Source organism: Crocodylus porosus, unplaced genomic scaffold (assembly GCF_001723895.1).
Source record: "Crocodylus porosus isolate Cpor-Errol unplaced genomic scaffold, CroPor_comp1, whole genome shotgun sequence".
Lineage (NCBI taxonomy): Eukaryota > Metazoa > Chordata > Crocodylia > Crocodylidae > Crocodylus > Crocodylus porosus.
The window spans coordinates 95,947,791-95,974,468 of NW_017728943.1; the positions used below are offsets into that span (position 1 = coordinate 95,947,791).

Below are 26,678 nucleotides of genomic sequence, written 5' to 3' on the forward strand. Positions count from 1 at the left end.
GCTACCCCTGCATCTATGGATTTGGTGACCTGGTCATAGAAGGCCACCAGGTTGGTCTGACAGGACCTGCCTCTAATGAACCTGTCACTGTAGTCATGGGAACTCTGACATTTACCTGCTCCTACTAAAATCAATCATAAACTTGTACCAATAGCAATTAATCATATGATATTAATTTCTCTGAGAAACTCTGTACTTACGCAACTCTTAGAGTCTCTAGTCGCCAGAGGGAACGAGCATGAATCGACACAGCACCACCTTCATAGTGGACAGTTCTGTAACACAAACAACAGTTTACACTGCATTTTCAGCTCTTTCATAGCTGCTCTTCATCTGTCAATTTGCTCACTTAGCAGGATTTTTAATTTCAATATGTCCAAGACAATCCATCTGTTGCCAATGGTTATTGTACTCAAAAATAATATCCTGTCATTTAAATCTTGCAATTCACTTCTCATATAAATTCTATTTTTTTAATTATGCCTTTATGGCACTTCATTTCTAACTGTCACTTCTATACAGTGTTGAGAATGTAAATAGCTCTCTTGCATTGTTTGTAAGCATCAGTATCCAATATGAGAAAGCACCTGAAGACTGAAACAGTTCATGGCAAGGAACTGGAAAAGGCAGGAACCAGGGAAGCAACATGGTATGATCTTAAGAGTTGTACTGTTAAGATTTGGGGTCATTACAATCTATGTGATAAAGTTATACAAATATTTTATTAAACTGAGCTGTAATTTTATAAAGCTCCCATTATGCTTGCTCACTTTATTATGGAATTTTTGGCTTACAGCTAAACCAGTCTAGTTTTCAAGGCTAAATACTAGGGGTGTGCAAAGTGGATAGTATTTGATTTGGATTCAAATCTGGCCCAATTGAAGGGACTGTGATTTGATTTGCTGATTTGGATCACTATCCTGATTCAATTCAGCCAAATCTGAATCTGAAGATTTGATTCTGATTTGAAGAATCAGTGATTCAGCCATAGACACAGCTTTATATACTTTTTCTACCTACCTTGCAGTACCCAGGCATGGTTCGTGAATGCTGAGATGGTGGGGTGGATGGAGTGTCCCACAGGAGTGCAGAGGTGTTTTCCACGTGCTCGGCGGTGGATGCAGAAGTGGACCGGAAGTATTTCTGGTCCATTTTCAGGTCTGCTCCCGAACTTATGGGGGACTGTGCTCCCCCTCCCCCCCAGCTCAGTGATCAGCCATGGAGGGGACCCCGGTCCCCTTCCCCCCAACCCAGGCGGCACCAGTTGCCGAACCAGGCAATGGAGGGGTCCCCCACGCACATCACAGAAGACTTGGAAGTGGATCAGAAGATGCTCCATCTGCACCACCATCTCAGCATTCATAAGCCATGCCTGGTACCTCAAGGTATGTAGAAAAAACAATACATAGAAAAAATAATAATGCTGTCTATGGCTGAATTGTTGAATCTCTCCAAATCAATTCAGAGTCTTCCGACTCAATTCAGAGAAATTAAAGAGTCTTCTGATTTGATTCAGAGATTCAGCTGCCAAATTGGGCTGAATCTTCTCCATACTGAATCAGTGACCAAAGCCCTACTACATACAGATAATCAGAAAACCCAAGGTTGAAATGATCAATCTTAGCAGATTAATCTAAGCTGGATAGATTGAACTGATAAGTAAGTGAACAAACATTCACCTTTAATTCCAGTAATGCAGCCACATGCCTGCAGTGACCAAGGCCAGAAGCCAGGGAGTGCTAGAACATGCCTCCCTGCTCTGCTGGAGCAGACAGCTTGGGCCAAGGCTAGCCCAGTGAAACTGAAAGGGCGGTTTGTGGAGGAGGTGCAAAGCATCCTGGGATGCTGGAGGACTGTGAGTTAACTCGAAGCTGGAGAGGATCAGAAGTTCAATAAACCAATTTAACCTAAATCAGTTAAGTCTGATACTACATACATCCAGATTTATCTTAAACCAGTTTTGGTCATTTTGAAAGCGGTTTATATACGCTGAACTCCTGGGCTAGGGACAGAAGTTACACATAAACCGGTTTAAGTCATCAGAAACTGCTTTAAACCTGTAACAGAACAGAAGCTCAGTGAACATAAACCAATTTCAAAATGTCTGAAACTGGTTTAAGATGAACCTGGCTGAATGTAGTATAGACTTAACTAATTTGGGTCAAGCCTGTTTATGAAACTTCTATCCCAGATGCCTTCCTGGTTCAAGTTAAAGCACAATCCCACAGGGCCCCAGCATTTTGCAACCCTGGGCTGGGCTATGCTGTCTGCTTCAGAGAGCAGGCCTGGCCCCACCCCACTGTTCCCTAGCTGGAGCATTGAGGGCTGGCTGGCAAGAGCATGGGAGGAGGAGTGCCCCCCCAGCAAACCCCAGCTGGGGTCTGGGGCTAGGAGCCAGGGAGGGGGGTTAAACACCCCTTCTCCCCACTCAAACTTATTGCCTGTGACCATGGACTACAAATCCCAGAGGCACATGGAAGCAGGAAGAGGAAGTGATGAGCAATCTTGTGGAGTCCTGCTGCTGTAAGTCTGGACTACAAATCCCAGAAACCTCAGGGGCAGCAGGAAAAGGAAGTAAACATACAGCTGGAGATCAATGTTGTAGTACACCCCCACCCTCCCCTGCCAGAACTTCTGGCTTGAGCCACTGCAGGCATGTGGCTGCATTTCCTGAGTCAAAGGTAAATGTCTGTTCGCTTCTGTTTCAATTTAATCTCTACATGTTAGACTAACCTGCAAAGACTGAATCAATTCAGCCTCAGACTTTTTGCCTGTCTGTACTTATCCATGTTGTGTTACAGATTTGAACCAGTTTTTGATCACTTACAGCAGTTTATGTGTAATGTGTCTCCCTAGCCCAAATGTTTGAGAAAAATTAAAAGCCTCTCCTCTGATTTCTAAATTTTAACATATGACCACCCCTTTTTCACTCTTCTCAATACTTTACAAAGCTTGGAGATCTCAGAGTATTTTTTTAAATACCAATGGCTTAGGGCTCACAAGACCATTGCATAATTTATCCTCAATGGGATCTAATTGGGACTTAAGTATGACTTGTATGTCAAGCTGATAGCAACATCAAAACTGAGGCACTTCTGTGTCCTGTCCAGAAACAGAAATCTAGGTCCCTGGGCAACTTTAATACTAAAACTGAGCTACCTAAGGATACTTTCAAAGTTAGGTGACAACTGAGCAGGGAGCTTTGAGAATTACGATTTTGGATCAAGGCACCTTTAGCAGGTGTTTAGACACCTGTGACCTTTTGTGGACATAGTCTAGAATGATAAAAGGCAGAAGAGCAAAATTCAACAATTAAAGAGATTATTCATAACCAGAAGCAATACGGTGGCACTACATATATTAAACATTTATTAAATAGCAACAGATTATATAAGAAATTATAGGTGTGCTGAAATGCTGGTTTGAAGAAAATGAGGGAACTTAAAATGCTAATGGGAGACAAATATAGTGTGCATAACAGAGGTCATGTTAGAATAAGAAGATACAACCAAAAGACAAAGCTAAAATGTTGAAGGAATTACAGAGGGAGGTATATTCTTAGGCAACCATAACAAATTAAATTTTAAATTAAATTAAAAAATATGCCTCCTTAAATTATCAGAAAATCACAGATATAAACTATCCCTTCAAGAGAAAGATAGTGTCCTCTAAGTGTGCATATTAGGAAAGGCATAGAAGTGTTTTTACACAGCATGTTAAATCTAGGTTCCAATGAAGTTAGAGAGAGTTTGCCAGAGACTTCAATGGGGAGAAGCTTACAAAACTTTTTTAAAAAACAGAATTTTGGATGTATTCAAATCCGGCTTAGGGCAATTTATTTGTTTTTCTGCTATTGTTAGATCATGTCATGAGATTCTAAACAACAGCTCTAATTTTAGGGTGTAGCTAAAAGTAATATTTTCACACACTTTGGCCCCTGAAAGTGCACTACAGCCATATTATAACACATGTGAGGCTACAGAACACTTTTTAAATGGCCAATCATGTGAAAAAGTAACTCTTATTAAATCAGGTAATAAATGAAGAAGCTCTAATTTAGAGCTCTAAATGTTGGAATGGCTGCAAATGTTTCTTCATTTGCAAAAGATTCACACTGATATCCTGCACTCATTTCTGGACTTGTATACAGTTCCCTATGAGGGTTACATGTTATGCCCCAGGTCTGCCACAGGAAGGAGACAGAGAGTCTCCTCATGTGCAGCCAGAGGGAGAGAGAGAGAGAGAGAGAGAGAGAGAGTAGTCACTGGGGTGAAGGGTCGTGGCCAGCACTCCCGCCCCCAGGGAAAGGGTCCCCAGTGCCCAATGGCACCACTCAGGGGGTCCACCCCCAAGAGAGTCCCCCTACACAGGGGAATCTCTGGCAGCATGGCTAGCTGCTGGTGTCTCTGGGCAGGCAGGGGAGGAGCCTGGAGACACCAGCTGGCCCAGCTGCCAAGCTTCCAGAGCAGGCTACAGTGCCTCCTGCCTCCTGGCCTCAACCCGTGCATGGAGGCTCTGAGCCCCCACCAAACACCGAATGTCTGATTCATTTCAATTACACTGGAAATGTGTACAGTGCTTACATCTACAGATCGATCAATAACTTCTGAAAGCACCCTTAGAGTCCTTAATCAAGGCAAACTCCCATTGCCTACTGACATCATAACCTTATGACGGTATGTCCGAGTAAGAATGGGGATGATATTTAAGTATGCAAGGCAAGATTTTCAGTTTGTGTATGTTGTCATGGTTGCAGAGCCTTCAACAGAAATATGACACTGTACAATCTAAGTCTAGCCCTTAGTTATTGCTTCTTTTTTTATTATTATGATGTCATTTTTATTGAGACTATCCCATTTATGAAAACTTTAATCATTTGGCTCATCATAACTGGTTTTAATCATTTGGTTCAACCTAACAACTTCTTTTTTTAATCAAATGAAATCTGTAGGTATTAAACCAACTGAAGCTCATTTATGTCAAGGCAAATTGCTTCTCTAATATATAAAAAATACCACATGACCAGCAATAAATTTCTGTCTCATATTTCAAATTTACAGCTCAAAAAGTTTAACTGGATTTCAAGGCACCATATTTTCACATCACTGTACTTTGAATAACTCTTTCAATACAGTAAGAAAGACAGAAAATATTACATCAAAGTTATAAGACTGATTAGTAGTCCTGATATAATGGCTGAAAATGTTTCCTCATTTGCAAAAGATTCACACTAATATCCTGTACTCATTTCTGTACTTTAAGGCCTGCATTTTCTACATAATTCTTGAAGTGAAAAGCAGGAATGGCTTATGATGAAAGCAACAGCAATGCAGCTGGAAGGGTACCAGGCATTTTTTACATTTCTATTAGTTTCATTTTACTGTAACATAATAAATATAATGATAACCTATGCTCCCTTAGTCAGGAACCATAATTTTATACATTTTTTTTGCAACATGACCTGCACAATGGGAGACGGATGCTGCTCTAACATAACCATGAAATAATAATGGGTCAGTCATCACTCATTCTTTAAAAGCAGAAAATATTAACTAAGCTCTCACTTATTTCCAGGCAAAATTAGCTGACATTTCACAACATTTAAGACTGATATTTTGTATCTTTGGAATTCTTCTTTTCATGTAATTTAGAAGCTTTAAATGTTATTCAGTATTCCCAAATCACTAAAAATGTGTAAAAACTTTTGGAAGCAAAAGCTTAATTTTTTTAAAACAGAATTGATTTTAAGACCTGATACCCTGCAAATTACCTGGGATAAAATAATTTCTAATACCGGAAAGCTCAGAATTTGTCACTAGTTTCCAAATCTGTAAGTGCATTTTTGGCACAATTGCAAATAGTGAATATAGGTCATTGTCTAGCACTAGTGAATACAGCAGAAAAACCAGCATAATCAAATACCATTTTAAATATTTAAAAGAAAAAATATGTAGCTAGGGAAACCAAAAGAATTGTTCCTCCTTGACTGAACCGATTTATTGTACATCCCCTCCTCTCTGCTGTGGTACACTGAAGGCCTAAACTACAAGCTAACATACATGCCAGAGTAATCAGACATGGGAAGAATATGTATGCTGTTGAGAGAGAAAACTAAAGGGAAAAACATCTCAGGTGTGCTGTTTGCCTTCTACTAAAAAAAAAATTCAGGCATATTTTCACCCATTTACTATGAATAAATAATTGTGTCCTGGGGTACCTTTGTTTCTATTCTGGTTTTCCAATGAGAATACAATGGCTTTAGGTTGATACACTGCAAAATGAAGCTTGCTGCTTCTCCTTTGGAAGAAATATGAATATGGAAATGTCATAATAAAAAGAAAACTATCCCCAGGGCACCACCAACTACTGTGATAGGCAGAGAAAAAGAACTGATGGATTAGCCGCATAATGAAAGTTTATTAATTTAACCAATGTTATTTCTCTAACCAAAATGACCTTAAAAATTAAACCAAAAAAATCTCCAAATCTAGAAATTTGCTAGTATTCTATAGGTACAATAAAAATATTTATGTACCAGGAGTTGTGGGAATGTTGGCGATGGAAGGGTGAAGAGTGAAGAGGAGAGTGTAAATATAAAATCAAAGCCCTCACACAAATACGTGCACAAGATGGACAAAATAACATGTCATCTAATAAAATGACCTCATGCACATGGTCATCTTGCCTAATTGACAATCAGTGGAGCAACATGGGGAAGACTACCCTCACTGCTGTAGCAGAGGACTCATTTAGCATCTATAGCTAGAGACTCCACTATTTAAGCTGCTATTTGATTTCATAGAAAAGGTGGCAGGAAATCGTCAGAACAACACTTTTGCTTATATCATATAATAACATAATACCCAAAGGTTAAAATTCTCCCATCAGTCAGGCCTGTGTTATCTCACTGAAATCAACAAAGTCACACACAGGAAAAGAGTTAGGCCTGAAATTGAAAATGTTACACAGAAAACAGATCTATCTATTAACGGGAAATCTAGTCTTCCTTTACAGGCAAGCCCTGCTTAACACCCTTAACTGGTTCCTGAAAAAATGAGAGTTAAGCAAAACCAAAAGTATTTGATGACCTAAGATGACGACCGCAAGCATTATAGCAAAACTCACCCAGCACTAAGTGAAATCAGGTATCAATTTAAAATGAGCGTTATAGCAAAATAGCACTAAGCGAAACAGCGTTAAGCGGGGGTTGCCATATTATCTTTCTACACTGCAACCATTACAGTACAGTAAATATTAGTGACCTGGGAACTGACTACACTAGAATTTACTACTACTTTTTTTTTAATACAGTTCCATATTATTTCTTCTTTTCATTTTGGAACTGACAACAGATCAGTGTCCAGCTATGTTTCCTTATATTTTAAACCTTATTGAAGAAGGCCTATTAATTTTTAGTGTGGTTGAGGGTTGGCCAAACCAAACACTGATTTCTAATATCTGAGTAAGCCTGTAGCATTGCCTTCACCTACAAAGGACCTTTTGCAGATGAGCACTGATAACAAATGGAGAAACTTTAGATTACTAAGTGCAGTAAAGCAGCACATTAAATGCTATGTAGTACAGAGAAACTTAAAAGTTACAGTAACACATCATAAGATTATTAATAATGTAAAGAAAAAAGAATGCCATCAGAAAATTAAGGACGCATCAGAAACCTTGCTTTCCCTTCAGAGGGAAAACAGAGAACATAAAATATATACCTCTTTTCTCATAGACCACATACCATCACCCATACTCCTTTCCTCTGTTTGTAAACTGAACACTGTTTAACTCTATTCTCCAAGTTCATACTTCCATGCCCTTCTTTATCTGTAATAAATTCAGAGCCCTAAATTGTTTTCAGTTTATCTTTATTACAAGCTTTAGTCTTTAGTAAAGTTCAGTTAGTCTGTGTAATGAAGCTGTCTTGTGTCTGACCTGTTGCTGTATATTAAAGCTAAAACAACCAGCTCTCCCTGATTGTACCATTAATCCTTTTAAGTCCTCCTAATACAAACAGTCACTAGGGCCTGAAACTTGCTAATATGTGTTATAGTTTATGTACTGCAATTACAGCACCAAGGACAGCTCATCCTTTTCTGAGTTCTTCAATGCTCTTAATGCAAACAGTTCTTGGCTCTTACTAAACACAGTAAGTGACATGACTAAAACATGAAAGTGTCCAGAATTAATCATGTTCCCACTTGATTTTTCTCAGAACACTTTTGGTTACCTTTGTGAAATGTAAGGTAGAGGTTTGCATTGCTTGGCAATCATTAACCATCAAAAAGAATGGTAGACATTTGACTATCAACTCTAATTACAACAATAAGGTAATTCATGTGGGATAAAAATAGATTACTTTATATGCCATGTCCCTAGACAACCACGAGCCAATTCATATCCTTATTACAACACAATGGAGCAATGCAGTGACTTGGCAACTGCACCTATGAAATTCATTGCCTGAAAAGCAGAGTACTAACTGAGGTAGTCTACATGATTTTTATATTGTTGAAACTACCTCTTTTCACTAAACAGAAAAGATTCTATGTGGACAGAATTGACTAGAAAAACTAAATGACTTGGAAAAAAACAGTAAGTCACAAGCACTAAGGTCTTAACCAAGCAAAGCATCAAAGCAAGCACACTGCCTAAGCAAAAGTAGCTAGAAGCATTATGTCTACAAAGATCAGGAGCAAACATTAGCCAGACACTGCATAAGCCATGACCTCATCTCACTTTGAGACATGAACCACTGATTTTCCCCTTAGATTCAAGCCTCACAGACATCTTCTGCTTTGGCAGAAAAAAGAATACCTTATATCACACTTATGACACAGGCAAGACTTCACCTTAAGAAGATTAGATATCACAATTTAAGAAGGCTGTCTTTTTAAGAGTAACATGGGTTTATTGCAAATGTGTAGCAAAGCCATGCATCTTATAAGGTACATTAATGTCCTAAAAAGACAGATATTGGGCATGAGGATAGGATCATTAATGATTGAAGTATGAGTTCAGAAAATGCAGACCTCTCTGGGACCTATCCACCAACACATACATACACAAAACCTTAGAAGGAAAGTGTGTGTGTGTGTGTGTACACACACACACACACACACACACACACAATTTAATGTGTGACCACACTTAAGATTAATAGTTCTCCTTCAATAAGGATGAAAATATAAGGAAACATAGCTGGACACTGATCTGTTGTCAGTTTCAAAATGAAAAGCAGCAGCAATAATATGGAACTGTATTAAAAAAAAGAAAAATTAAATTCTAGTAAAGTAAGTTCCCAAGTCACTAATATTTACTGTACTTCTAATGGCTGCAGTGTAGAAAGATAATACAGGCAACCCCCACTTAAGGCTGTTTCTCTGAGCATTATTTCACTATAACGCACATTTTAAATTGATACCTGATTTCACTTAGTGCGAGTTGTTATAACGCTAACAGTTGCCATCTTGGGTCATTAGAAACCATTGCAGTCGCAGTTTTGGGTTGTCAAATACATTCAGTTTCACTTAACGCTTGTTTTTTCAGGAAAATTATATATACATTCACTTTATCACTGGATTTACAATCTAATTTAGTAACTTTGCTCCATGGCTGGTGAACAGCACCTGTGTGTGAAATGCAACATCTACAAAATTGCCACCCAGTGGCTCACAGAGAGACATATGGACTACCTTACATAACTACTATTTAAGGAGAATTTTGGATGTGGTCTTAATTGGACTTAACACAATGTTTGCATATCAGTGCTGTCTCTGCGTACACATTATATCCCTTTCTCCTGTGCTATGTCTTTCTTGTTTACATCTACAGCAAGAACTCTTACTCTATGAAAACCCAGCACCTCACACTTCAGCCCTATTCTGGTTGACTTCTAGGCATCTTTGAACTTGCTCTGAAGAGCGGTGGGGGGTTTTAACAAGCTTTAGTTAAAGCACCATTTTGGAATATGGGGATGCTGAATACATGAGATACCAAGGCTGTGAGAGCATGCTAATGTGCGCTCTAGCAGACTCAATTAATCAAGTCTGCTCCAAAGCACTGCAATTAGAGCATGTTGGAACAGGTGTCCTGCACATCTATAGGTATCCTCTGAGAATACAAATAACTATACAATAACAGTAAGTGAATTTCAGATCCAAACTAAAAATATTTCTTTAAACATAAGCAAGTTCACACACATCTTCCTGATTTAGATTTCTTTTCGTTCGCTTTATAAAACAAAAAGAAATATAAATGCATAAATATCATATTCAATATTAATGAAAAGTTCCATATCTCGGAACTCAGAAAATACAAAAGGTTAAAACTCTTATGACAGCATTAACATGGTCACATTGTACATTTTATGATCCACTTTATTATAATTAAGATAAATCATATTAATTTTTACAGTGAACCAAAAAAGGAACATCTGTAGTGTGACTGAGTAAGTATTACTAGAGGAACCTTTATAGATCTATTTCCTGACACTTGATTTAAGCCATATAGTCCTAACTTACTATTTCAAATTCAAATGTTAATTAAAAGGAATGAACACTTTTAAGTTATACCTCACTAAGAGTTCAGTCATTCTTTCTCCACAATTCTACATGCACTCTAATTACAATAATGTTAGACTTGCCTTTGATAACAGTGTGAATCAGAAATGAAACCTTGCAACTCTAACATAGAACAAAAAATTCACTGTCACCATTTCAATAGGAAAAAAACTAAATACCACATAGAGACTGTGGCAGGGCACTGTTGGTGCCTGCCACTTTAAGGGCTGGGTCAGGCATGCAGTAGGTGCCTAATGGTGGCAGCCATTTTGTGAACCTAGTTCATAAAGTCAGCAGTCTGTTGCTGCTAGCCGAAGTAAATGAGGGGCAAGGAGCCCAGAGTTTGGGAAGGAGCATGGAGCCTAGAAAGGGGCATAGAGCCTAGTGAGACACTAGGAGTCCAGAAGCTAGGAGCCCAGAGTGTGTAAGGGGCATGGAGCCTAGCAAGAGGCAACAAGCCCAGGGGCTAGGAGCCCTGACTGTCTGTGTGTGGGGCAAGGAGCCAAGTATGAGCGAGGGGCATGGATTCTAATAAGAGAGGCCAGAGTTAGGGGCCAAGAGCATTGCGTCACCTAGATGCCATCTGCGAGGCTTGGGCTGCAGCGTAGGGGAGGAACGGAGCTACACATGGTTCCTCCTGGCATCAGGGTAGTAATGGGCAGTCTCCCGCACTATACCAACAGTTTATAGAAACAACAAAGTCATGGCAGGAGAGACTGGGCAAATTGACCATAGAAACAGGTGGGTGGGCCAGCATAAGAATGGGCCCCGAGTTTGCCCCCTCTTACAGAGACCCTTTCAAGCCACTTAAAATACAAGCAGACACCAATATCTTCTGTGGTAGACTATTAAGAACAGTTATCCAAAAATATACTTAATAAATAGTTATTAACACATTATTTAAGTTGCAAAAGAAAGATCTGGATACATACTCTAGATTTAGATCTCCCCCACAAAAAAATTATTAGGAAATCCTCTTATGAATAGTAAGAACACATAAAAAATGCATATTTTAACGTAAGTACATAAGGTGGACTGAAGTCCCACTGGCGTCAGTTGGACAATGTGTGTTTAAAGTGAAACATATGTCTACTAGATGAGAGTCAGAGCTCAGTATTTGGTACAGTCTAGCCTACACTTCCATATTTTAGAGGCAATATGACAATATGTCAGTCTCAGTTCAGTATAAAAATATGATGATATAAATCATTCTTTCCATCCTTTCTATTCCAAGCTATTACGTTGTTAATTACAAGCCAAGGTAGGTTTAACAGTTCAAGATGAGTCTGCTTAAGACTACTTCTGAGGAGATGCTCATCTTTTGGATGGATTGTGGCAAACTAGCCTGTTGACTTATTTTCTATGACTAATTATTAAGGCTATTAAATGTGTTTTATAGGCACGAACTTCACTTGGCTCATGTACAAAAATACCACTCCAAGCAATACACTCCAACTTTATTGCATTGGGTTTTATTATCTGAATTATTCAGAATTGTCAAAACGCTTAAATCAGCTTTCAGAGAGTGTTCTTCCATTCCACAAATGTTTCAATGTAGTTTCGAACAATTTCTAACGAGACACATATACTACCCAAGAATAATACAGCCATCTCCCAGCAGTGATAGTGACAGCACCATATGGAAGGATAAAAATCAGCATGACAATGTGTTCTTTTTCTTTGGTAGTTTATGCAATTGCACCTCACTAGTCCAGGCCCTTAACTTCCACAAAGGTGTCAAGGTCTCTGTGGATAAACTAACACCAACTGAGGCTGGGGCCATCTTCTCAAAAGCAGTGTTTCTATACCAACACCTGCTGCCCCAAGACAACACAGCTCCCTGAGAACACAGGGGAAATCAGAGGGGCTAAGTGTTCAGTCCAAATCAAGAGGCCTAAATTATAGTATTAGCCCCTACTCGTGAAGCTGCCTGTTTTTCAGAACTGTTTCAGCTCAGTAAGGGAGGCTGATATCACTGACTCTTTGCTCTAAAAGTCAAGCTCAGAACACAAAAGGGCCAGAACACATGACCACCTGTGCTGGAAAGGAAGCTTGCTGACTTTACAAAGGACTACAGAATTCCCTAGGGCAGGCGCCCAAGGCGGACACCACTGAAGGCGACCTTTCAGTGGGGATAGTATAATTTATTGTATTTCTTGTTACAAATATTTGATTTGAATATGTTTGGTCTGGGAGGCAGTGGGGAGTGAGGGGGAGGTGAAAAGTGTCATGACTTCATATAGGAGAGAGAGGCACAGGCATGGGAGGGACATTAATCTCACTCTTTTTACCATGAACCTCCCCCACAACCTCTGAGTAGCTGAGATGCAACTAATGCTGAGGGGAGGGTCATGGCAAAAAGAGCAAAATTAAAGGTGCCACTGTGCAACATACTTCTGCCACAATTAAGGTAGCTCCCTAAATTTAAGTTGAGAAGTAAGGCTAGGTTGGGCAGCAGGGACATTCTCCCAAGTGAAAAGAGACGGGGGGCAGAGTGGGGATGGTAGGGTGGAATTTTTAACAAAAAATGTTGGGGTATTTGGAGAAGTTTCTCTTATTATACTATCTTATTTTAATAATTCTATGAATCTATGGCTTTAATAAATTCAATAGATTCCATTTCTTTTATGAACCTATGAATATTTTATTCTGATTTTTATAAGTTATTTTGTCTTTTATTATAAACAGCTCAGAGCCCTTTTTGGGAAGGGCAGTCAATCTAATAAATAAATAAGATTATGCATACTATTGTACCAAACTTCCCAGGATCTCTGGAACTCATGACAACTCATGCTGCCAATGCTCCCATGACACCAATTTCCATACCTGGAGGGAGCGTCGCAAGCTGGATTTAGCCCACAGCTGGATGTTGAGCACTACTGGCTTAATATATTACTGCTGCTGTTTATTATTTGTGTTGCAATGTCCAAACAATAGCTCTTGTGCTACGTGTGCTCAGTGCTGAAAAACACTGTGGTTGTCATTAGTGTTTTACTGGCTATACTCACTGCCACTCTCAGGAGCATGCCTAAGCATCTGGCTCCTGGCCAGAGAGAACATCACACAACATGCAGGTTGCTTCTGTTATAATTTTGTGGTAAGCTTTAGAAACCTCCTACAGTTAAATTCTTATAACCATGTCACAAATGCCCTATTTTAAAAAGCTGTGTAGTTAGTGTGAAACCCTCATACTTAAGTGATTTGTTGGAAGGCAACTATATCCTACAAAACTTGTATTTTAGCACTGTCTAATCTTCTGCCTATTTGAAAAAAAGGTTTCAGAGAAAAATAGTTTTACTTGCAATCTGAGAAAGTGAGATACAGAAATTGGTAGATAAGGATACTAATACCATTTTACCCTGTCATTTTGCTGAGATGACCTGCTTTTGAAGACTTCCTGAAACACATCCAATTTTAACATTATAACTAAAATCTGCCACCCATTAAAAAAACTGCATAAAAAGATAACATGCAAATCAATCAGCTCTCTTGTCAGCTCTTGTACATACCTTCCATACAAAATCTGGAGAAATTAAATATATGAGAATGAAGGTAACCACAAATAGTGGATCTTGAAATTTTCCAGATCTTTCTAGTTATAGCCTTGTCAGTAACTAAATGCCACATGGCAAATAAAGTACTTAAAGTTTTCAAAAAAGGAACGTAGTATCCACAGCAAGTCACCCACAGATTAGTGCATCATCCTTTCAGAGGTCAGGATAAAAAATTTTACTCCATAATAAGAAATAAGTAGAAATTTTATTTCCTAAAGAGAAAAAATGTGAGGTATAAAGTACTGACATCTAAAGCTGTAACATAGAAGGTAACTTTATGTGACATTTTAGGAGTAAAACTGAAAAAAGGAAGCCAATAAGAGATCTTCAAAATGGGAAAGGGTTTTATGCATTCTACGAACAGACCTATAGGAAATTACAAAAGTCTAACATAGGGTTGTTCATCAAATTACATAAACAGTGATTCTCAGTGTTATTCATGTAACATGAGCCCATGTTACAACAGAACAGAGTTTATAATAGTCTTTAATTATACACTAATTGTTCTGCATAATCTCTGTGCTTGTCTGCATACAAGCACTACATGAGGAGCAAACTGGTGTGGAGTAAGTTGGTTAAGTAGCGACTCAGAGGCAAGAGTCGCATGCTGAACGACCGTTATCACTTTCTGCTGTACCCTGCATTTCCTCTTAGAAGATTCTATGGCTTCTTGTACAACCTTACTCTGTCATCTCCTGAAGTACTGTGTACACCTACAAAATAGATTAGCAGTGAAATAACTGACAAAGTTTATCTACAGATCTCTGCAGATGTTAAAAAAACAGACCCAATAAAACAGGAAGTTATTTCTGTCACTCATTGCACCACTGTAGCTCAATGTTAGCACAATAGAATTTGAGTATTTATATTCCCAGATTTGGTTTCAAGGTAAGCACACAAGTAAAGAGATGACTCAAAGTCATGAATGTAAAGGTTGCTAAATCACTCAATTTTTATTCTGTGTTCCCCTGGTATTTCAGGCAAGTTTGCTTGATATTTCTGAATGAAGTCCAGGACTCTAGTTTATTGCGTTTGCACCTGCAAAGGAAGCAATTTTAATGCAACTGGAAAAGAAAAATGCAAAGGAGGCTGTTAGTTCATACCAAAAGTGGATCCCAATGGGATCTCTTTGCAAGATGAGTGATACTGGTATCAGTTTACAGTTACAAAATACTGTTATAGCAGCAACAATCAAATTTAATTTAATAAAACTTGTCATTCTTGTATCCATTCTAGGATCAAAGACTCACCTTCGCAGTTCTTCTCCATGCTCCCCTGATGGAACAGTCAAGCATTCATCCATATGACCATGCAGTAACCTCAGCACATCACCTCCTATCAGATACCCTTAAATGAAGATGAGAAAATCATGGATATTCATCTGAAGTGAACCACAAAAAACACATTCAAACAACACTGAAGGCTCACTTCCCAGCTTGCCTTCAGTGTGTCCACACCACAGCTGAACACGCAGAACTGGCAGATGAGGACACCCGCCTACCCAATACTTAGGAACAAGTATCTGTCGAAAAGCACAAACACATGTGTATGAAATGTAGATACTATCACAACCTATATGGAATTGTGAAACTAAGTTGAAAATAAATCCATAATAACCTAACATAAATCTGAATTAGAACATCAAGAAATTTAAATCTTCCTTTCCTTTTTCCGGGGCACAAGGTATTAAAAACTAACTGAATTTTATAAGATCCTATCAACATCTTTTACAAGAGGATGATAGGATAAGACAAAAGTTCAGTTGATTTTCAGTTTATTTCAATAAGGTTTGATAGGTGTGACAAGCTATTGCCGAAGTGCAGTAAATTTAAAGTCTAATCCTATGTTTATCCTTGCTACTAGGTATTTAAATCAAGATCTTCATCTCTAGATTACCTAAGGATTTAATTATCTTGGTCTTTCTATGGCATCATGGGGGAGAAGGATGGCGGGGTGGACTGTCATTAACATCCTAATGCACCAAATCTTTGTATTAGATACTTTGTCCAGGGGAAGAACTTGATTTCCCACCTTATGGAAGCAACCTTGCTTTTATCTCCCCAGCTGCAGAGCTTGTATCTGACTTTTAAAAAGGTAGCATAAGTTGGTGTAGGCACTTCTAGCAAAGCCCATAGCCTATGTCCTTGCCTGGACACACCTCATTGCACTGCAGTCTTCCCCCAGAGCCATGCTGCAGCAGTGGTAAGAATCCCTTGCCTGCTTCTGCAAGAACATCCCATTGTCCTCCGGAGATGGTTGGTCTTAACCCCAAGGATTTCCCTCCCAACTTTGTGACTTATTTTTAACATACATTTAAGGGGTAAAAAGGTACAACACCTATTTGAACTTCTTTAATGTTGTCCCTTTGAGAGACAAATGAACAGGTAAGTGAAGGTTCTGAGACAGCTCTCCCTTACAAAAAACTGTGTTTTCAAAAATTAATGTGCAATTTCTTCACACTTTCAAAAATGAATTTGGGGGCCTTTTGGTACAGAGCCAACATGGAAGAATTCAGCTTGAAAAGAATCCACTACACTAAAGGATGAACATCTCACAATAGGAGGCTAGAAAGGAAATAAGAGTGCATAAGGAGGGAGGCTGCTCCATTGCTCTGGAATTACAGTTAATCGAGTCTTCTCTGATGCATTTGGCAATTACTGACTCCAACAGCCTCCCACATCTCCTGTATCAGCATCTCCACGCTTCAAAATGGTGATGGGGTGCTTTATCTAAAGCTCAGAGCTGCTTTTATTAAAGAGCACCCCCCCCCCACACACACACACACACACACACACTCCCAGAGCATGTGTGCAAATGCTCTGTCTAATTTCAAAATATAAAAAGTTTGTAAAGGCTACAAATAATACAGCTACATTACCAAGCAATTACTATGGATGGAATTTCAAAAATAAATAGTAACAGTACTTCAGACATATCTGAAAACTTACTATGTATTAAGGAAAAAATCCTTTTAATCTTTCCACTTTAGAATAAAACCAATCATTATTTGTAAGTTTCAATATTGTGTTAGTATTTGGTTCTCTTTTCCTTTTGTATTCAATTTTAAATTCTTTTTGATTACTTGTTGAAGGCAAACTTTTGACTCTTCAGTAAAGGATTTTAATGTGTTAATTTATTAATAGCTAATGACTACTTTTACATATTTGAATGCAGTGATATGAAGTTATGTTGGTGTTGATGCAGACATATGTTGAGAGACCTTTGCTAACATTTCTCCCCTAAGGTCAGGTATGGCCCTGAGCAACACTCTTTAAAAGTTCCCCCATGAAGTTTGCAAAATAGTTCTTTGTTTGATCTCCATCTAAGATCAACTTCCATTAAGAAACTGGTTTTTGCTTCAAACACATATGTAAAAACAATCAATGGACATACTAAGCTCCTACCCTGGGGGTCTTTAAGAAGAGGCTTGATGCCTACCTGGCTGGACTCATTTGAGCCCAGTTTTTCTCCCACCCAGGCGGGGGGTCGGACTTGAAGATCTACAAGGTCCCTTCCGACCCTGCTTCTATGATTCTAAGGCCACATTTTTCATTTTACATTTTGTTTTCAATTTCATTCCAATTAGCTTGAAATTTCTAGTAAATTCCTAGTCCATATTATGGATTGTTATTTTAACACAATCATTTTTATGTAACTGAACTATTTCAGGAATCTATCAAAGATAACTTTCTATTTGAATCTACAAATTGACATAAAATGGTAAAGGTCTAAACACGTATATTAGCCAGTATTAGCATTGATTCAGAACAAGCATTCTCTGGAATTACGTGTAAACATTTTGAGATCTTTACATATAAAATATTTCAATGACATCACCAAACAAAGTTTTGCCTCTCCACTCTGGGATAACACGTATCTGTGTTTTAGTAATAGACAAACTGAAGCACAAACATTAAACTAATTTGCCAAGATCAGACAGAAAGACTGCACTAACTTCAACATGATTCTTCTGTCCCAGTGAAATGCTCTTAATTACAGTAACCTTTGCTGGGTTGGCTGTAATGAAGTCTTCGCTCCAAATCATTTCTGTCACTAGCCAGCTGATCTCCTTAGCATGGGAAGATGTTGTTTACACAGATTACCATATTTAACCTGAGTCCACGATGAGGTTTTCCCATCCACCAACACGAGGAAAAACAAACCTCACTTTGGAATCAAGTACCAACACTCCATGTCTTCCCTGGCCCTGATATTGGCCTGGGGTCAGAGCTGAAGCCAACAGCAACCCACCGAGTGCGAGTCAGGGGCCAGGCTAGGGTCTGGGATGGGTGCTAACCTGGGATGGGGATGGGGAGCAGGATGGGTGGGGCTGGGGATGAGGAAGAGGCAAGGGTAGGGGGAACAGGTCAGGAATCAGATGAGGGATGGGGCTGTAGCACAGGTGGAAATCAGGACAGAATCAAGCAAGGGATGGAGTGGCTGTGTGGTCAGGGATTAGGTGGAGGAATCAGGAGGGGAATGGGGCAGCAGCAAGGGGGGAATCAAGTCAGGGAGCACGGGTGGAATGGGGCAGCAGTGCATTACTGCCAGATAACTCTTACCTGCTCTGCTCAGAACTTCAGGTAAAGACATGGGGTAGAAGCATGAGCTAGAGGACGTGGTAGCAGAGCACTGGGGGATAGGACAGCAGCCCACTGGGGGTTCAGGCAGCTGCAAGGGCAGGGGTAGGTAAATATGCAGCAGAAGCACAGGCTGAGGGGGCAAGTGGCAAGAGGAACAGGGGACAGGCAGTAGGGGCACAGGCATGAGGGGAAGCTGTGAGGGAGCAGGGTCTGAGGGTCTGACTGCCTGCCCTTCCTCCCCTATCCTGCCCCCGGTAGTTGGGAACAAATTAAAGACAACTCTTTACTAATTAGATCCTATACCTGGAAAAATATAACAAATGTATAACTTCCCATGTATAGAATCTAATTAGTCAGGGGAGGTCTTAAATTCAATATTGAATTGGATTTGGGTAAAGATGGTAAATCAATTTGGTAAATTTCTGTACCTATAAAATAGGTGAAAATGGAAAATTACAGTAAATGAAGCTTCCAGCTTCACTACAAAAATGCATATGAACCTTTGTGGGTCTGAACACCTGTGTGGTTGCTACTTTTCAAACAGAAGACAAACTATGAAGTACAACTCTACCCTGCCACGTGCCAGATTTCAGATTAAATGCAAGAAAGAGGGCTAACTCCCTCTCCTACATTTCAATCCAGCTAGATTTAGCAGATAATTGCTTAACAATTCGTCATAGCAGAACTGTTAAGTAATCCTTAGTCTCTAACTATGCAAAATACTTCCCTTTTCCCTAAAGAACAGTAAAAACGTATTTGATTAATACCAGTTACAGGTATTAATAACTGTATTAATCAAATCATAAACAAATGGATAGGCAACAACGTCCAAAAAAAATCAGTATTTTAAGGGTGTCAAGAAACAATGTAAACTGATAAGATGTTTTTCTTTTCAGTCTTAGAAGAAAAATCCTCTCTCCCAATGGAGAAGTCAGAAAGTAGGGATTTTTTAAATTTTATTTTAAGGCCTATCAATACAATATTTATAAAAATTATTTCAGAGTAACTGCTTTATAAAAAGCTAGGGACATTTGAATTTCTGGCTCTGACAGATTTCTTTCTTTTTAAAGAAGAAACCATTCACATCTGTTCTGCCACAAAGGGACTAATGAGTCAGAATGTTATAATTCAGAAATTCTTTCTCCAATTCACTACAAGAATTGAAGAAATGCACAGAACCTAGAAAGAATTTACCATACCACCATACACAACCTATCCCAAATCTTGTCTTTTTCTCCTAGCCAAACATCTCCTAGCTTCTTCTGAATGAGCCAGCCCTGCTCCTGACTTCTCAGGCTTTTCATCTGAGTCCCATTCCCCTGGCCTATCAGATGCAAGTCTGCTTTCTGGACCCTTCACCCCAATATTGTCTCAGTTCAGCCATTTCTCACCCACGCTCAATACTAGCCCTCATGGCCTAACCATTCCAATTCTTCCACCTTCCAAACCCGGGGAGTCCCAGTTCCCTTGAACCAGGCTCCTTATCTAATCTGACTCCCTCTCCTCCCCAGCTTCTAATCGCATCCTTTACATGCACTACTACCAATGGCTTCCATTTACTTTATTACATAAAATTTACATAATTAAACAAGAGGTAGGTGTTAGGAGTAAATTCTTGCACAGACAGATATCTATCACCTTATTGTAATAGGAGTTAGTAATATTTTAAAGTCAGCATTTAGCTGTTTATAAATTTAACATTTTGCAGAGGGGGCTTTCTTAGATTCGTTTTTGTATCAATCCCTACCACCTAACCCTCTTGTTTAATTATGTAAAAGTTACATCATTTCTATTTTCTGTTAAATATGTGATAGTGTGATGGGTAGAAAGGCTTTAGCATCACACATCTGAGCTAACTGAGCTGTATCCCAAACTCAGGCTTATTAAACAACACCTCACCAACACAGAATATATGCATGACTGTGTATTGAAACAAGGCAGTCTCAAGATAAAGGACCTAGATTCTTAGTAAGAATCAGAACCAAACCCACAATTCTCTAAAAATCATTAGGGAGAGAGAAACAGCCACACTAAGTATGGGTTAAATATTCTTCTCATTTATTGTAGCTTTCAGATTAACATTAGATCATTATTTTAATTTGGGCTGCAAGCTATTCTACCTGCTATTATAAATATTAACATGTCTTCAGGGAAAACAATATTGTACTTAATTTTTATCCTGGAGAAAGCAGGAGAAAGTAGCAAATGATTATTATACCTTACAGCACAGTTTCTACTATCATATTCAAAACAAACTTTTACATCCCTTTGTAAAAGTAGATGTAATATTCTGATCTAACATTCGTGTACGAGAAGTCCCACAGCTACAGTTCAGCAATGAATGGCAGTTTATTATGATTCCCTTCCCCACCCTTAGATATTTAATTCATATCTAGAAATTAACTATAAACACAGCTTAATCTTACCTTGGGCCACTTCACTTCCTGAACTGATTGGTGCTACACTCCAAAGTGTCTGCTGGAAGGCTGCATCAACATGTAAGCTACCATTGCCATAAGATAAATGCTAAAACAAGGAAAGAGATGGTATTTATAGCTCAGGGTATTTACAAAACATTTTTAGAATTTAATAAAATTATTAATTTAATAATACTCACATACAGTAATAGTTTCCATGCGCTTTACATGGCAGATTTATACATAACCCTTTTTGCAGGGATGCATTTGTGACTAATACAGAAGAAGAAAGATGAAGAGGCCTCCCTTTTTTTTTTTTTTTTTAAACATTTCTTTCATTTATATAATCATTATATCTGCCTATTGGTTTATTTCAGAACCCTCAATTCCTGATATAAAAGCATCAGTTCCTATTTTAGGATTGGCCAGATTTGATTTGAATCTGCAGAGCATGAAGAATGTGCATTACCAGTTACCACAACCACTAAAGCAAAAAAGTCAAAGAACTGCATCCTAATAAATGATGTGCCTTCCGTCAATGACAGAAGATGTGCAACTAGTTAATTATACTAATCAAAACATGAGGGGCCAAGGAATTTTCTATGACAGTGAGAAAAAGACAATCCTTCTAAAGAACACAAAAAAGGAACAAGAGTTAACCAATAATAACTATAAGTGAGAATATGCATTATTTTTCAAGATCTTTATAAACTGTCTTACAATTTTATTTGGCAGTAGCCTACATCACAAATGCATCTGATGACTTTATGATATCTAAGAATGAAAGGTGCTTCAGGTGCTTTTAAGGTGCTTGATCAATATTCAATACTATTAGACTAGACATTTGTTACATATCACCAGCTGACTATACAGAACAGAATAAAACAGAACAGACACAATTTACAGACAGTTACTAAATGGGAGGCAGTAAGGCTGATGAAATTTTACTACCTGTTTCACCAATACCAGTTTGAGGGTATGTCTACACTGTTATTTAGGGTCAACACTCAATCAACCCAGACCACCCAAATTAATCCTCACAACCTCTACCTTACCTTCTGTCCCACATCAAATCCAGCTAAACTGTGCTTTCAGTTTCATGAGCAAAGAGCTTTTTAAGGAATCAGTCTCATCTCTTCTATATCAGGTTCCAGGTACAAGCAGAAAAGAAAAGAGGTGGGATGTTGAAGGGACAGAAGGCAGGGGAAGGATGTTGTGAGATTGCTGTCGGCAGACATCCTGTGCTGGCAGTCTACTCCTCAATCCACATTGCAAGGAGGGAAGAGTAGATGAAGCTCCACCTCAGAACTGAAATAATCAGATCTTCCAGAGTCAGGCTGAACTGTGCTAGGGTCAATCTTAAGCATACTCAGAAAGTATGTGAATGAGAAGCCCATACACTTGACCTTATATATCAGCATAGTTATATCCTGAGTGTTCAGACTGATGGCTACTAGGGCTGTGTGATGCTTCAGTTACTGATTCAATTCGGAGGAGATCTGGCCTAATTGGGCGGCCGAATCTCCAAATTTAGATAGAATCAGGAGACCCGTTAACCTCTCCAAATTGTATCGGAAGCCTCCAATTCAATTAGGAGAGATTCAGAGAGACTCGACTGTTCAGCCATAGACACAGCTTTATATGTTTTTTCTACATACCTCGAGGTACCAGTCATGAATGATGAGATGGTGGGGCACATGGAGCATCCCACAGGAGAACAGGGGGATCCCCCACACGCTGAGTAGAAGACCCAAAAGTAGACCAGAACTGCTTTTGGTCTGCTTCTGAGCCTGAGACTGCCGCAGAGCTCGTGGGGACCCCTCAACTCCCCATCTTAGCAACTGGTGCCTCCTGGGTCTGGCGGGGTACCCAGGGTCCCCCCATGGCCAAGTGCCAAGCTGGAGGGACAAGGGGGGGGGGAGGGAGTGTCCCCCGCGCGCTTGATGGCAGACCCGAAAGTGGACCAGAAGTACCGTATTTTTCGGACCATAAGACGCACCTGACCATAAGACGCACCCCTCCTGGAGCCTCAGTCTCCGCGGCAGCGAGTCCCTCCTTCGGACTCCTGCCCCGTCTGTTCCGGCCGGCCATTTTTATTGCCAGCTCCCGACCACCGGCACGGGCGCCGGCTTCCAGTGTAAACAAGCGGCGGATGTCCCGCTCGGGCTCCGCCGCCTCTGCGGGCAAGCTCCGCCCCGTCTCCCCGGGACACACACCTTCGGACCATAAGACGCACCCTCGTTTTCCCCCCACTTTTGGGGGGAAAAAAGTGCGTCTTATGGTCCGAAAAATACGGTACTTCCAATCCACTTTCAGGTCCGCTGCCGACAGCGCACTCCCATGGGATGCTCCACCCACTCCTCCATCTCAGTGTTCACGAGCAATGCAAGGTACCTCAAGATGCATAGAAAAAGCATAGAGCTGTGTCTATGCCCAAATAGCTGATTCTCCGAATCAAAATAGAATCTTCAGATTCAGCCAAATTGAATCGGGACAGTGATCTGAATCAGCATATCGAATCACTGTCCTCCGAATCGGGCTGAATCCAAATCAAATACTGCCCGCTTTGCACACCCCTAATGGTTACCTTTTCATTTCTGCATAGGGGTTTGGCACTTACAGATTCCTTCTCCCTGTTTAACACAAACTTGGTAGGCAGCAATATACCACAAGTCCTTCAGGCCCCCTTTCACAAATCAGTTATCAATCAGGATTCCACTCCCTTTGCCAATCTACATCTGCTGCATTGGTTACCAAGTTTGCTCAGTATCAATGTTATGCAGCTTCAAGTGCTCACTCTTAAATCTTCCAGGAATATAATATGTTATAAAGAGCCTGTTATGAAGAGCAAAAATGTGTATGCATAAGGGTAGAGCCAGAACACAAAGGAAAATACTCTTCGGAGTCAATTAAATGAATGACAAAAGACTTTCATACTGTTTGCATTAAAGAATATTGAAGACATGGCTAAAATAATTGAAATAATTAGTCTATATCTGCATTAAAAAGAAAGATGGATGGATAAATGATTATGCAGAACATAGTGATGCTCTGTGCTCTAAATCAGGGGTCAGCAACATATGGCATGCAAGTCTGATCTGCCCCACAGAGCCACTGGATCCAGCCCACATGCCTGACCGGCTTTGGCAGTGTTCAAGCAGTGGGTAGCAGTGGGCAGCAGAAAGTAGTAGCAACAGGGGCATCTGGGACCTTGGACCTGAACCACGTTATTCCAGTCCACCACTGCAAAACCTTGAAAACCCCCACTCTAAAACAGAGCACAACTTTCTAGGAAACTGTTACTAAATGATGCCAAGACTCTTTCAGTAGTATATTTCACTTCTACACACAGTGAAATGGTCCAAAGAGCCTAGGTACTGGGGACATGTGCTCACTCAAATATTTCAATTGCAGGTCACCATCCTTCTGGATCATGCAGTCTCTCTTCTGGGTCATGGATACAAAAATATTGGCTAATCATTTAATTTGTGTAAGACGCACAGAAACAGATTCCCAGAAAGGAATGAAGTCCAATGGATTCACACAAATCTGAGAGAGAGTCACCAGTGACAAGAATCATGCCTTTCCTGGGAAACTGAGGGATGGCTATTCATGGATGCGTGCGCCCTTACTATAATATCGTGTGATCTGTTTTGCAAAGCTACTATACGTCCCTGGGATGAGCAACTTGTCCACTTACTTCTCTCAGATTTTATGGCCCTGTACACCCAATGAGCACCCTCCTGTACCTGATTCTGTTTTTGCTACTTTTCTAAATAGTGCAGTCGTATTTTGTCAGCTCAAACTTTCTAATTTTAAAGGATGTAGTTTATTAACTTCAAAAAGTTTGCATCGCACATACTCAGAGTGAGTTTCATTAATATGTATTTTGCATCTCTGGAAATGGTGTAATAGCTACTAATGAAACACTGAGAAATGTAAATTCTGTAAAGTACTTGGATTTTGAAAGTGTATTATTTGTTTTATCAGAAATATTTGAACACTTTTGATAGAAATATATTTCAAATATTTGGATTGTAACCATATCAAGGTGCATTGGATTGCTTTGGTATCAAGGTGACCAGCAATGGAACATCCTAAACTATGTTACCTCAGGCTAGAAATAGACATCCCCAAATGGAGCAGATCGGCTGTACTGGGATGTGTCCAGAGACAGCTGATGCACTTAACTGTGTAAAACACATCACCCTTTGTTCTTCCCCTTGATGCTTCAGAACAATAGGCGATGTATTCTCCCAGGGCTTGAGGGGTCTGGTCTTATGCACCCTGAGAATTCCTGTGCAGGATCACAACCCTCAATCCCCAGGAGTGCCTGCCCAGCTTTCCCTGCTTACAAAGACATGCTCTGGGAAAGCCCAGGGCATGTCTCTGTAAGCAGGAAAAACTGAGGTTCCCACTTGCAAAAATGTGCCCTGGGGAATCTTTAAGCAAGTCTTTAAGTGGGGAACCTTGGCTTTTGCTGCTCATAGAGATGTCCCCAAGTTTCCCCAGAGTGCATCTCTGTAAGAGGAGAAGTGCTCCCAGTGCTTGAGGGACCCAATTCTGAACAGACATGTTAATCAAATCCCACTCTGAATGCAAAACTGCTAATTCCTTTATGGTCTTTTCCTGTGCTTTCTCATCACAAAACTATTTGAGTGCTTCACAAATATTAATGAATTCATTTTGACAAACCCCATCTATATAATATGGTATTATTATTTCCATTGTACAGATGGAGAACTGAGGCACACAGCTGTGTACCTCCTGATGTTTCGGAGAATTTAACAGTTTATAGTACTTGATTTGTACAGAGAACTGTCCCTGCTCACTTCAGCTGCAGCTGTGACTGTTCATTATTTCTGTAAATCAGATTCCAAGTGGCCACCCAAAAAGTAAGGAATAGATTTAGAGGCTACCTATGAAAAGTCTGGTTTTAGAAGCTTACCGGTATCAGAGAGATAGGGTTCAATACACGGTGACACCCAGCTAAACCCTGGCAGTTTACTTTGGCTTGTTACAGTTCCCCAGCATGTTCAGTGGTCCCCAGAAATGTAATTAATGTTACAACACTGATTCATTCCTTATGCAGCATCCTCCAGAAGGAAATGTGCATTGCCACATAAATGAAGATGTATCATAATGCAAGCACATGCCAAAATGGCGCTGTACAGTCTAAATTTCCTCACTAACAAGCAGGTGACTTTTTAAACTTAAACATCTTTTGATATATACTTTAGGGGGATTTTTTTATTTTTTGTTTTTATTTAGTATCCTGAAAAAATAGGAAGTCTCTATCATGTAGAACCACATTGGCTACCATACAGTCCATCAGCTAATTAGACTGTTCAGAATCACCACAAAAGATATTTGCCACTTGACAGCAACTGACAGCATTTAGGAGGTTATTATCCCATGCGCAGGCCATAGGACATACAGGAAAACAGGACACAGATTTTTGTCAGTGGGCCTTATCTTACCTGTTAGTTATTTGTTGACTGTAGAGAAATGCTGAAAACAGGAGCCCTGGACTCTATTCCTTATTTTGAAGAGGGTGTT

General features: G+C 39.6%; 1 protein-coding gene across 1 annotated transcript in view; it reads right to left on the minus strand.

The window, feature by feature from the left end:
• The window catches only part of RYR2 (ryanodine receptor 2), an 810,210-nt gene that overhangs the window by 461,877 nt on the left and 321,655 nt on the right, over positions 1 to 26,678 (minus strand). The window contains exons 9-11 of the mRNA XM_019549810.1: positions 21,129 to 21,228; positions 15,370 to 15,466; positions 201 to 275 (exon numbers count right to left, since the gene is read on the minus strand). Coding sequence (XP_019405355.1) covers positions 201 to 275; positions 15,370 to 15,466; positions 21,129 to 21,228 — 272 coding nt within the window. The remainder of the gene's footprint in view (positions 1 to 200; positions 276 to 15,369; positions 15,467 to 21,128; positions 21,229 to 26,678) is intronic.